Raw genomic sequence first — 12,796 nt, 5'->3', positions numbered from 1 at the left:
GAATGACCTAATTTCTCTTTTGGTTTTCATCATTTGTCAATGTTGTGTCCAATTTTAACATTTCTGGTGTTAAAACTATTTGGTTGTATGTGTAGTGAGAAAGAGTCTCAATCCCAAGGGAAATGTTTTTTTTAGGAAACAGAAAACACTGGAAATAATTAACAATAACAATAACAATAACAATAACAATAATAATAATAATAATAATAATAATAATAATAATAATAATAATAATAATAATAATGGGGGTATGGGGTACCGGGACAGTTGCTACAAGCCATCCGGTCCTTGTTTAACCAAAGTGAGAGCTGTGTCTGCATTCTCGGCGCAAAGTCAAACACGTTTTCGGTGGGTGTCGGACTCCGCCAAGGTTGTCCCTTGTCTCCGATTCTGTTTGTGATATTCATGGACAAGATCTCAAGGCGCAGCCAAGGTGAGGAGTGTGTCCGTTTTAGAAACCTCAGAATTGCGTCTCTGCTCTTAGCAGATGATGTGGTTTTGTTGGCTTCATCAGAACGTGACCTCCAGCGAGCACTGGGGCGGTTTGCAGCGGAGTGTGAAATGGCCGGGATGAGAGTCAGCACCTCCAAGTCTGAGGCCATGGTTCTCTACCGGAAAATGATGGATTGCTCCCTCCGGGTTGGGGATGAGTTGTTGCCTCAAGTGAAAGGGTTCAAGTATCTCGGGGTCTTGTTCACGAGTGAGGGTAGGACGGAGCGGAAGATTGACAGGCGGATTGGTGCAGCATCAGCTGTAATGCGGACGTCGTATCGAACCGTTTTGGTGAAGAAGGAGCTGAGTCGGAAGGCAAAGCTCTCAATTTACCAGTCAATCTTCGTTCCAACCCTCACCTATGGTCATGAGCTGAAATGAGTTTCCTCCGTAGGGTGTCTGGGCTCTGCCTTAGAGATAGGGTGAGGAGCTCGGACATCCGGAGGGAGCTCAGAGTAGAGCCGCTGCTCCTTCGTGTCGAAATGAGCCAGTGGAGGTGGTTCAGGCATCTGATTAGGATGCCTCCTGGGTGCCTTCCTTTGGAGGTTTACTGGGTACGGCCAACTGGGAGGAGATCCCGGGTTAGACCCAGAACTCGCTGGAGGGACTACATGTCCAATCTGGCCTGGGAACGCCTTGGAAACCCCAGGAGGAGCTGGAGGGCGTTGCTGGTGAGAGAGACGTCTGGAGGGTACTGTACTTCAGATGAGTTCACTGACCACACATCTTCAGCCAAACACAGGAGGAATGGTCAGTGAGCTCAGCAGCTGTAGTGTTGGTCTGAAAGAAAACCTGTGTACACACAGCTCTTCATGACACATGCTTGAGTGCCACTGTCGTACGATCTGAATCTCCAGCTATATAATAACCTCCTCCCTCCCTCCCTCCCTCCCGACCCATTTCCCCAGTCTCACATGATCCTCTTCCCCTTCCTCAGCTGTTGAGGGCCAACCAGGGCCTGATGAGGTCTGGCCCCATGATCAGCCATTAGAGGAAGGTGAGGAAGAGGAGGAGTCCGCTGTACAGAGGAGGACCCTCCCTGGGCTCCAGCAACCTACCTTGAGAAAGGTAGAGGATTTACGAAGAGACTGATTCTAAAACCAGATGCTAACCATCAGCACAACATATGGACCAAGCGAGACAACAGCTGGGATGAGAGTAAAGAACAAAAGAAGATGAACATCGCAATTTCGATGCTTAAAGCAGCCAATATGTCAACACCATGTCATCATTACGAGATTAGATCTTATCCAGCACAAAAGACATCGAATTGTTATTATTGTGTTTTTTCTCATTATTGTTGTTGTTAATAAATATAGTAGTGGCAGTGTTGGTGGTGGTAATAGTAATCACAGTAGAACTAGTAGTAACAGACCTAAAGATGTGTTTATTATCACGGTCTATTTTCTTTATTAGTGGGAGTAGTGGTCATAGCAGTAGTTATAATGGTAGTGTCTGTCGTAGGAGCAGTGATAGCTGTGTTTGTAGTACTTAGCTTTAATAGTACTAATAATTAGTAATAATAGTGGTAGCATAAGCACTGTGAATATTACTTGTACTACAAGTTGTTAATTTTATTGTTGGTTTACTGTTAACCAGCAGCGTGCTTAACTGCGTGTTTGTCTCCCTCTAGTGGTGGCCATCTATGACTACATGGTTAATCAGGAGGACGAGTTGTCCTTCCAAGAGGAGCCATTATCTGTGTAATCAAGAAAAACGAGGATGGCTGGTATGAAGGTGTGATAAACGCCACCACAGGCCTGTTTCCAGGAAACTACGTTGAGGCCATCATGCACTACGCTGACTAAGGGGGAGGGGGGGTGTCTTTCTGTCTCCAGCTCACTTTTCACTTTATCTTCCTTTTTCTGGAGTTTCCACTTTTCTGTCCTCACACTGTCGACTGCTCTTTTTCTCCTCCTCTCTTTCATTACCGTCACGTCTCTTTCTGACTTTGTGCCTTGCTGTCTCGGTCTTCACCCGCTCCCAGACTCACCTTGACCCCCTCATCTTTGCTTGTGACCCTCCCAGCCTGGTGTAAAACAACCAAAAGTATCTGTATTTCATGGGGATGCACTTGTCATCACAGCCTTGACTAGAAGTGTTGCCTCTCTTGTCCTGCGGGGACCAAAAAGAAGAAGGTCTGTGTTAGTTAGTAGTGAGAAGTAGTGAAAAGGCCTGGTGGATATGAGGCCTGCCAGTGTTGTGTTAGCCAAGTCATCATTACACAAGTCATAGTATTTGTATTGTTTCCCCCAACCATCGTTTATCAGTTAGATTATTTTTTTGCTGGAGGTGTTACTGAATCATCAATAGGACACCTTCCTACCAAACTTCCAAGCCCTACGCCTCTGCTGATTGTCCTCCTTGGTAAACATCTTGAGGTCATCAATGTAGAACAGATGGGTCAGTTTGCCTTTCTGTGATTTGTACCCATAGCTGCTGTTGTTCAGTAGACTGCTGAGTGTTGCTAGTGCAAGGCAAAAGAGCAGTGGTGATAGTGAGTCCCCTTGGAAGATTCCACTTCTGATGTTGATCGGTCTCGATGTTAACCACCCCTCTGCATGGTGGAGATTCAGGGTGGTCTTCCAGGTCTTCATGTTCTCCGTGTTGAATTTGACAGTTGTTGGGCAGACTCTGTGGATCTTGAGGCTCTTCTCTATCCAGGAGTGTGGCATGCTGTCAAATGCCTTCCTGTAGTCAAACCAAGCTGCTGACAAGTTATTTTCCTTCGATTTGACCTCTTGCAATATGGCTTTATTGAGGAGTAGCTAATATTATCATTATCATTATTATTGTAATTATTATTATTAGTATTAGTATTGCTGTTATTATTATTATTGTAATTGTTGTTATTATTATTATCAGTATTAGTATTGCTGTTATTATTATTATTGTAATTGTTATTATTATTAGTATTAGTATTAGTACTGCTGTTATTATTATTATTGTAATTGTTATTATTATTAGTAGTAGTAGTATTAGTATTGCTGTTATTATTATTGTAATTGTTATTATTACTATTAGTATTAGTACAGCTGTTATTATTATTATTGTAATTGTTATTATTATTAGTAGTAGTAGTATTAGTATTGCTGTTATTATTATTATTGTAATTGTTATTATTATTATGAGAAAAAGCGATGCTTGTAAGACCAACGTTGACTAGTTCTTTTTTTTTCGATTTGACCTCTTGCAATATGGCTTTATTGATGAGTAGCTATACTTCATCTTCGTCTTCTTCTTCTTATTATTATTATGGACTGTGGGAGGAAACCGGAGCTTCCAGAGGAAACCCACGCAGACACGGGGAGAACATGCAAACTCCACACAGAGGACGACCCGGGACGACCCACCAAGGTTGGACTACCCCGGGGCTCGAACCCAGGACCTTCTTGCTGTGAGGCGACCGTGCTAACCACTGCGACACCGTGCCTCCTATTATTGTTATTGATATTGTTATGATTGGTATTATTGTTGTTGTTGTTGTTGCCATATAAACCGACTTACGGGAAGTTGCAGATTTTTTCTTTCTTTTTTTCTCAGATTTTATAGTAATGACCAAACAGCAGCAGGATAAGCGGTTTGGATGATGGATGGATGGATGGATGGATGGATGGATGGATGGATGGATGGATGGGTGGGTGGATGGATGAATAGATGGATAGATGGATGGATGGATGGAAGTAGCTTTGGAATATAAGTCGCAGGAACAGTCAGATGAGTAAAAAAAAAAACTAAAAACAGACAGTAACATTATGGTTCCTGTAATACACATTAAAGTGGATGGGTGGAGTGGGTGGAGAAGAGTGTCAGGAGTGATGTGTGACAGCAGGGTACCAGCAAGAGTTAAAGGGAAGGTTTACAAGATGGTAGTGAGACCAGCTATGTTGTATGGTTTGGAGACAGTGGTACTGAAGTAAAGACAGGAGGTGGAGCTGGAGGTGGCAGAGGTGAAGATGAAAAGATCTTCATTGGGAGTGATGAAGAAGGACCGGATTAGGAACGAGTATATTAGAGGGACCGCTCAGGTTGGACGGTTAGGAGACAAAGCAAGAGAGACAAGATTGAGAGGGTTTGGACATGTGTGGAGGAGAGATGCTGGGTATACTGGGAGAAGGATGCTGAATATGGAGCTGCCAGGGAAGAGGAGAAGAGGAAGGCCAAAGAGGAGATTTATGGAGGTGGTGAGGGAGGACATGCAGGTGGCTGGTGTGACAGAGGAGGATGTAGAAGACAGGAAGAGGTGGAAACAGATGATCCGCTGTGGTGCCCCCTAACGGGAGCAGCCGAAAGTAGTAGTAGTAGTAGTAGTAGTAGTAGTAGGGGCCGTCGGCTATTTATGGGGCGACAAACCACTACGAAACTCAATCAGGGTGCAATAAATAACTGAAAGTTAAATTATTTGCTCATTACTTGGAGATTATAACGCTTTAACTAACCGACCACTTTTTACGCTAATCTTTTATTGAATATTAGCGAAAATGAATGATTTTTGGAGAAAATGTCGCTAAAACGCCATGCGTGAATATCAGAAACCATGGCAACAGGCAACATTCTATTGTGAAAGAGAAGCTGATTGGACATGGAGGCTTCGTTATGCTGTGTTCTGCTTGTGTGAGAGACTATGGCAGGCCGTTTCGTTTATTCATTTTAAGGGTGTAGTCACTAAACATTAGACTATAGTAACTATTTTTAAACAATAGTTGCTATTCTGACTGCCACGAGACGTTATTGTAAATTCACTACTTGCAAAAAAAATCGTCCAGAAAAATGCACCTTTGTTCCTGTTTACAATAATTATCTGGGCCAGTCAGCAGCCTGTAGAGGATGATACGTTTGATACGCGTGCGTCTGTGTGTGCTTGTGTGTGTGTGTGTCAGCAGCTCAGCTTGCATACTGCTGGACCTATCAGCCTGATATTTATGTATTTGTTGTGCACAGTTATGACTGTATGATCAATAACCTCTCGTGGTTGCAGTGATTCAAAATCTTAAAAAAAGAAAAAAAAATTCTCGCTCCCTCTCTTATTCGGTCTCGAGCTCACTCGACCGCCACTGCTCTGTCACTACCCGATCTCGGTCAACCGTATATTTGAGTTGCGCATGCGCACAGTTGAACTAGAAAAGGCAGTGACAGTATGAGTTTTGAGAGTAAAGGAGAAGTCAATCGGATTTCGCAGATTTTATTCAGCCTCACGGAAGTGTCCAGATTCACATGTCGTCATTTCCGTTATTACTACTTAATCTGTGTATGTCTCAACTCATCAACTTGATAACCCTAGGGCTCAACTGTACCTCCTTAGGGTGTGGGGTGGTACTGCAGGTAAGTATAATATGAACAGGTAGTCAGTATAACACACTCTCGATCTCTCGTTTTGTTTCGTTTTTGTTTTGTTTTTCGCCACCCTCTGTTTTGTTTGTATCTCATTTCTTCAAAGTTCCCCTTTTATTATTGATCACTGTTAATTACACTCATTCTTTTTATTGTAACACTTTCCTTTTACTTAATAGCATTCTGTACCCTGGTATAATACTCTGTACTTAATAGTATTCTGTACCCTAGTATAATACTCTGTACTTAATAGTATTCTGTATCCTGGTATAATACTCGGTACTTAATAGTATTCATACCCTGTTGTAATGTTCTGTACTTAATATGATTCTGTACCCTGGTATAATACTCTGTACTTAATAGTACTCTGTACCCTGGTATAATGTTCTGTACTTAATAGCGTTCTGTATCCTGTTATAATACTCGGTACTTAATAGTATTCATACCCTGTTGTAATGCTCTGTACTTAATATGATTCTGTACCCTGGTATAATACTCTGTATTTTACAATTCAACATGGGAAATCATGAGCATGGTTAGGAATAGTGGTAAAAAGGTCCATTTTATTTCTTGGAATGTGAAAGCTAAATCAGTCTGTGGAGAGGAATAAAGTGCTGGCACATCTGGATCAACTGGGGGCAGGAGTAGCCTTCCTTCAAGAGACATAATTACGTAGGGAAGATGTTTTAAGAACCCAGAGGAGCTGGGTAGGGGACACATTTCATTCCAAGTTTGATTCTAGGGCCAGAGGCACAACTATTCCTATACACACACAAGTATTTCTTTTGAAAGTGACAAAATAATTGCAGACCCAATTGGCAGCTGTGTCCTGTGGACCCAGGGACCACGGCCCTGCCTGGAGCTGTGCCTCAAGAGGTAACACCGAGCACGGTCTGACAGGAAGCGGAAGCGGGGCAGGCTAAGCTAACTGCTAGTCCAGGCAGACCGGTAGTTCCGATAACTACGAGGGTGGTCTGGGAGCGGTCTCGCCCAGCCTTGACTGTGTTTTTAGTGTTGTCGTGTGGAGTGCGGGGAGGTGTGTCGAGGGTGTCTGGCTGGGAGAGCTGGCATTGTATCGGCTGAGGGAGCCCGGTCTGCTGAGTCCTGTAGGCTCAAGGATCACGGCCCTGACCGGAGCTGCACCCGAAGAGGAAACACTGAGGGCGTTCTGACAGGACGCGGAAGCGGGGCAGGCTAAGCTAACTGCTAGTCCAGGCAGACCGGTAGTTCCGATAACTACGAGGGTGGTCTGGCAGCATTCTCGCCCAGCCTTGACTGTGTTTTTAGTGTTGTCGTGTGGAGTGCGGGGAGGTGTGTCGAGGGTGTCTGGCTGGGAGAGCTGGCGTTGTATCGGCTGAGGGAGCCTGGTCTGCTGAGTCCTGTAGGCCCAAGGATCACGGCCCTGACCGGAGCTGCACCCGAAGAGGAAACACTGAGGGCGTTCTGACAGGACGCGGAAGCGGGGAAGGCTAAGCTAACGGCTAGCCCATGTAGACGGGCAGGTCCGAGTCATCCTAGCTGGCGTTCGTTCTCCTGGACATCTATTTATTTTAGGTTTAGCTATATGTGCCAGCAGGGTTGGGTAGTAACGGATTACATGTAATGGATTACGTAATCAGATTAAAAAGTAACTATAATCAGACCACATTACTCTTGAAAAAATGTGTAATTGGATGATAGTTACATTGTCAATGATTAATTTATTAAATTTTGATTGCGTCATTAAAATGTGGCAATTTTAAAATCGCGATTTTTTAAAAATATATGTGATAACCAATGCTATTGACTCATGAAAAGGCGCGACATACATGTGGAAGGAATCCAAGCAGCTCTGTCTGTATACCCACTAGAGGTCACTACCCAACCAATGGCCTGGCTTGTTTCTTGTATGCAACTGGCAGAACCATTACGTTCACAGGTTGAGTCAAGATGGAAGGTGCAAGCAGCAGCGGTGCAGCAGCGGTTCATCAGCACCAAAATTAGCATTCTGTTCCTGGCAACGTCACCATCAATTTCAGTTAGAAAATGTGCACAATAACAACAATTACGTCGACTGCAATTTGTGCGAACCTAAAATACAGGTGCTGTCATCAGTAAAGACATCAACTTCAGACATGAAGAAACACCTCAAGGCAAGTTTGCCTCTCAGTTAGCTAAGGTTAGTAAAAAGATGGGTTTAGCTTTTTGATAAAGAATGTTGTTTAGAACTATTTCAGTGCTCATAAGCACATTTGCGTCTGCGGCCACCTCCAGTCACGCCCACCTCCAGTCACGCCCACCTCTAGTCACGTCCACCTCCAGTCGCGCCCACCTCCAGCCACGCCCACATACTCGTCACCGTTCCATTACTCATCACGCGTCACTCCCAAAGCTGCATAATTGGTAACACGGCGAATGAGACAGCGCAGCGTTGTCATGTCATTCTAGTAAGTGCTCCACTATTATGTGGTGTTAAATTAACTGTCTGCTTGAAGCACGTTTCATTAAATATATCATGGCGTGTGAATCTAGTTGTGATGTGTTTGGGAGCACAACATGCCACATCAGATGCAGGTAGATGCTCGTTACATCACAAACACTACCGACTACCAACCAACAACAGCTTTGGATGCCTCAGTGTCTATTGTGTCATGAAGGTGTCTTTTTAAGTAGTATGTGACACATCATGGAGATGTAATAGCCAAGCCTGGTAAAGCCTCACGGGTCTGACGTGTCTCATTTAACTCTACATTGACTAGTATTGATTAAAATGCTTTAATCCATCCCAGCACATCATTTGCAGAATTCCCTGCAGAACCCAGTAGGTGAATTCTCGGAGTAGATCCCCCGCAGATTTCCCCTTCTGCCATCTCCAACATAGCCTGTGGGGGGGGGGGGATACTCTGGATTTGGGATACAGCATAATACAATACATACAGTGCACACGTATTCGTGTTTTTTCCACTTTTGTTACTAACAAGTGACTACTGAAACAGTCATGTTTACAAGTACTGAATGCATACCCGGTGTGCAGTTTCTGTAGACCTCTCCACACTGCAAACAGGTCTCCAGGGTGCACATTGTGTAGAGCACTTTCTGGTAGTCTGCTGAACATGGACTCCAGCTAGAAACACCTGCATATAAAAATGGTGAGCATTAAAAACTGAGCACTATGCTTCCTTAAATAAACATCATACCCCAAAGGGTGAACCACCATCAGGATCATTACTTTGTCCCACTTACTATCAAGCCACTTAAAATGTGCTCGCCCCCTGACATTGTCAGCATCAACTACATTTCTGAAGTGTGAGCACAGCAGGGCCAAGGTCAGGAGAGCTCCACTGCCGTCCTGCAGGACCACTTCAAGGAGTATTTCCTCCAGGTGACACTGTGGCAGCTGAAGTATATCTGGTGACTGAAGTATATCATAGAATAGTGTTAAAACGACTTGGACATCTCTGTAGGATGTTTCATAAATGTGATAGGCAAATGGTAGGCTAGCCATGAAAGTCCCATATCTGTGGCACCAGACTTCACGCCACCTGAAACCTGCATATGAACAGGAGACTGGGACAGAATAGGTGTGTGTGTGTGTGTGTGGGGGGGGGGGGTTCACGTTATAATATAATCTGGGTAATGCAGAACACTATCAACATGTATTTGAATGTATGAATTATGAAAGGAAGGTTTTTCTATAATACTGCAAAATAGTCATGCACAGGTTAGCCGTGGAGCCAATCAAAGCTACTCAACTTTATAATGGTTTAACTGGACAGCCCACACCCGACCCATTTTTTAAAAATGTGCCAAAGAATTGACCCACCAACAGACTAAAACTACAGGTATAACCCAAAATACTGAGTCAGCCTGCACATCACTACCACTAACACTATAATGACAGAATGAAACACACAAGTTGAAATATATGGTGTACTACCACCAATCTGGTCCTTAATGTGCAGAAGACAAAGGAGCTGATTGTGGACTTCAGAAGGTCTAGAAGCAGCAGCCACTCCCCCATACACATCAATGGGGTGGAAGTGGAGCGTGTCTCCAGCTTTACATTCCTTGGAGTCCACATCAGCGAGGACCTTTCGTGGACATTAAACACCCAGGCCCTTGTGAAAAAGGCCCAACAACGCCTGCATTTCCTGAGGAGTCTGAGGAGCGCCCGTCTACCCCCCAAAACTCTCCCCAACTTCTACCACTGCACCATAGAGAGCATCCTGACCATCTGCACCTCCATGTGGTATGGCAACTGCTCCTCAGTAGACCAGAAAGCTCTGCAGCGGGTCGTCAAGGAGGCCCAGCACATCACCGGTACCCAGCTCCCAGCCATACAAGACATTTATCACAAACGCTGCCTTGGAAGGGGTCTGAGCATCAGCAGAGATCCCACCCACCCCAACCATGGACTGTTCTGCCCCCTGTGCTCTGGGAGGTGCTACAGGAGCCTCAGAGCCCAAACTACCAGGCTCAAAAACAGCTTCTTTCCACAAGCTGTTGCCCACCTGAACCTGGCTACCCACTGGATGTCTGTAGATATTTTTAAATATGTTGTACTCCAGCTCTCTTTTAACTTATTTTAGCTTTTGGTCTTCATGTGTGTATATCTTATACTGTGTTTGCTGTGTTTGTCTGTGTCTGTCTTGCACTGATTGGTGAAGCCACAGCCCTCATTTCATTTTTAACATGTGCCCGCACATTGTTTATAATGACAATATAATTGAATTGAATTGAATTGAATACCTCAGTAAAATCAAAGGGGGCGTCCAGGACCACATACAGCACAGACTATGGAAAAACCATTGTATGGTTACTTTGAGTCCTGCATACAATATGAATTATAGATATATAAAAATACTTGGGAGGCCCTAATCCACAAAGGAAGAGGATTGGAGAAAACAAGTTCAACACTATGGACTCACTGGATATGAGGTCTGTGAATATGCCTTCATCAGGGTGTCAGGTGTGAATATGTCTTCATCAGGGTGTCAGGTGTGAATATGTCTTCATCAGGGTGTCAGGTGTAAATATGCCTTCACCAGGGTGTCAGGTGTAAATATGCCTTCACCAGGGTGTCAGGTGTAAATATGCCTTCATCAGGGTGTCAGGTGTGAATATGTCTTCATCAGGGTGTCAGGTGTGAATATGTCTTCGTCAGGGTGTCAGGTGAATAAAGTCACTTGTGTGTATATTTCCTGTGTAACAATGTAAAATGTCCCTCATGTACTAACTTCCTGTTATAGGAAAATTCATAAACGGTGTAAACCTTAAAGCCCAAGCAGTGAATTTTGGACCCTATCAGTGTGGGCTATATCCACATACAATTTTAAACTGATTTATCTGTGGCTTGATCCATTTTACTCCAGTGTTTACAAACATTACCAGTGTAAACAAACCTTTTACAGCCACAAGCTATAGTTTAAAGTTAGTCCTTGTATCAAGAGCCCAGTCAATCAAGTAGAGAATTAAAAATAAAGTACGTAAAATGTGTGAAATATTTTTTACAGTGAAAACATTTCCATCATGTTATTTAAATCTCTAATTAAAAAAAATATTACTAAGAATATTGTAATAATAGCCATCGTCTCTCACTCACTCACTCACTCACTCACTCACTCACTCACTCACTCACTCACTCACTCACTCACTCACTCACTCACTCACTCACTCACCTCTTACTGGCAGCTGGTATTAACTAAACTAGCGTTAAGCTAGCTTCAATAGCATTAGTCGCTAGAGCTGGTAACATTAATCCTAACGCTGGTAACATTGATCCTAAAGCTGGTAACATTGATCCTAAAGCTGGTAACATTGATCCTAAAGCTGGTAACATTGATCCTAAAGCTGGTAACATTGATCCTAAAGCTGGTAACATTAATCCTAAAGCTGGTAACATTAATCCTAAAGCTGGTAACATTGATCCTAAAGCTGGTAACATTAATCCTAAAGCTGGTAACATTAATCCTAAAGCTGGTAATATTGATCCTAAAGCTGGTAACATTAATCCTAAAGCTGGTAATATTGATCCTAAAGCTGGTAACATTAATCCTAAAGCTGGTAACATTGATCCTAAAGCTGGTAACATTAATCCTAAAGCTGGTAACATTAATCCTAAAGCTGGTAATATTGATCCTAAAGCTGGTAACATTAATCCTAAAGCTGGTAACATTGATCCTAAAGCTGGTAACATTGATCCTAAAGCTGGTAACATTGATCCTAAAGCTGGTAATATTGATCCTAAAGCTGGTAACATTTAACCTAAAGCTGGTAACATTGATCCTAAAGCTGGTAACATTAATCCTAAAGCTGGTAACATTGATCCTAAAGCTGGTAACATTGATCCTAAAGCTGGTAATATTGATCCTAAAGCTGGTAACATTGAACCTTGCACTATAGCGTTTACTATTTGTACAATATCAACTTATGTATACTGTGGTACCTCTCTCACATGTACGCCAAGACTAACATCGACCATCTAACCTAGCTAACGTTAAACCGCTGCAATAAAGAACTTTTGTATTTAAAATGTTTATTATTTCACTTATTTGTGCAATTACATCAAACGCCCCTCTCCATCTCACACACATGCCAAGACTAACATGGACGCATCTAATGATTACTTACCTGCTGCTTCTGCTGCGCCATTGCTCAATCTTTCCACGTTCTTCTGAGCTCAAATGCCCGTTACCTTTCTTGGCTCGAGTGCAGGGGGAAGGGGGCGCGGCTGGAGGTGGGCGTGACTGGATGTGGGCGTGACTGGAGGTGGCTCCAGGCCGCAGCCGGACCCTTCTCGGGGAAGGCGGCGTGACTGGAGGTGGGCGTGACTGGATGTGGGCGTGACTGGATGTGGGCGTGACTGGAGGTGGCTCCAGGCCACACCAGGACCCTTCTCGGGGAAGGTGGCGTGACTGGATGTGGGCGTGACTGGAGGTGGCTCCAGGCCGCAGCTGGACCCTTCTCCCAGTGACCGCACGAGTCGCCATCTTGA

The 12,796-nt window shown here is 43.8% G+C and overlaps 1 protein-coding gene across 1 annotated transcript in view; it reads right to left on the bottom strand.

The window, feature by feature from the left end:
* LOC130120410 (immunoglobulin kappa light chain-like) overlaps positions 1 to 12,453 on the bottom strand; it is a 31,837-nt gene extending 19,384 nt beyond the window's left edge. The window contains exons 1-3 of the mRNA XM_056288948.1: positions 12,433 to 12,453; positions 9,046 to 9,217; positions 8,826 to 8,936 (exon numbers count right to left, since the gene is read on the bottom strand). Coding sequence (XP_056144923.1) covers positions 8,826 to 8,936; positions 9,046 to 9,217; positions 12,433 to 12,453 — 304 coding nt within the window. The remainder of the gene's footprint in view (positions 1 to 8,825; positions 8,937 to 9,045; positions 9,218 to 12,432) is intronic.
* Positions 12,454 to 12,796: the final 343 nt, after the last annotated feature.

Source organism: Lampris incognitus, chromosome 11 (genome assembly GCF_029633865.1).
Source record: "Lampris incognitus isolate fLamInc1 chromosome 11, fLamInc1.hap2, whole genome shotgun sequence".
NCBI lineage: Eukaryota > Metazoa > Chordata > Actinopteri > Lampriformes > Lampridae > Lampris > Lampris incognitus.
Note: the sequence above shows the minus strand (reverse complement) of the source record. Positions and strands in the feature narration are given on the sequence as shown.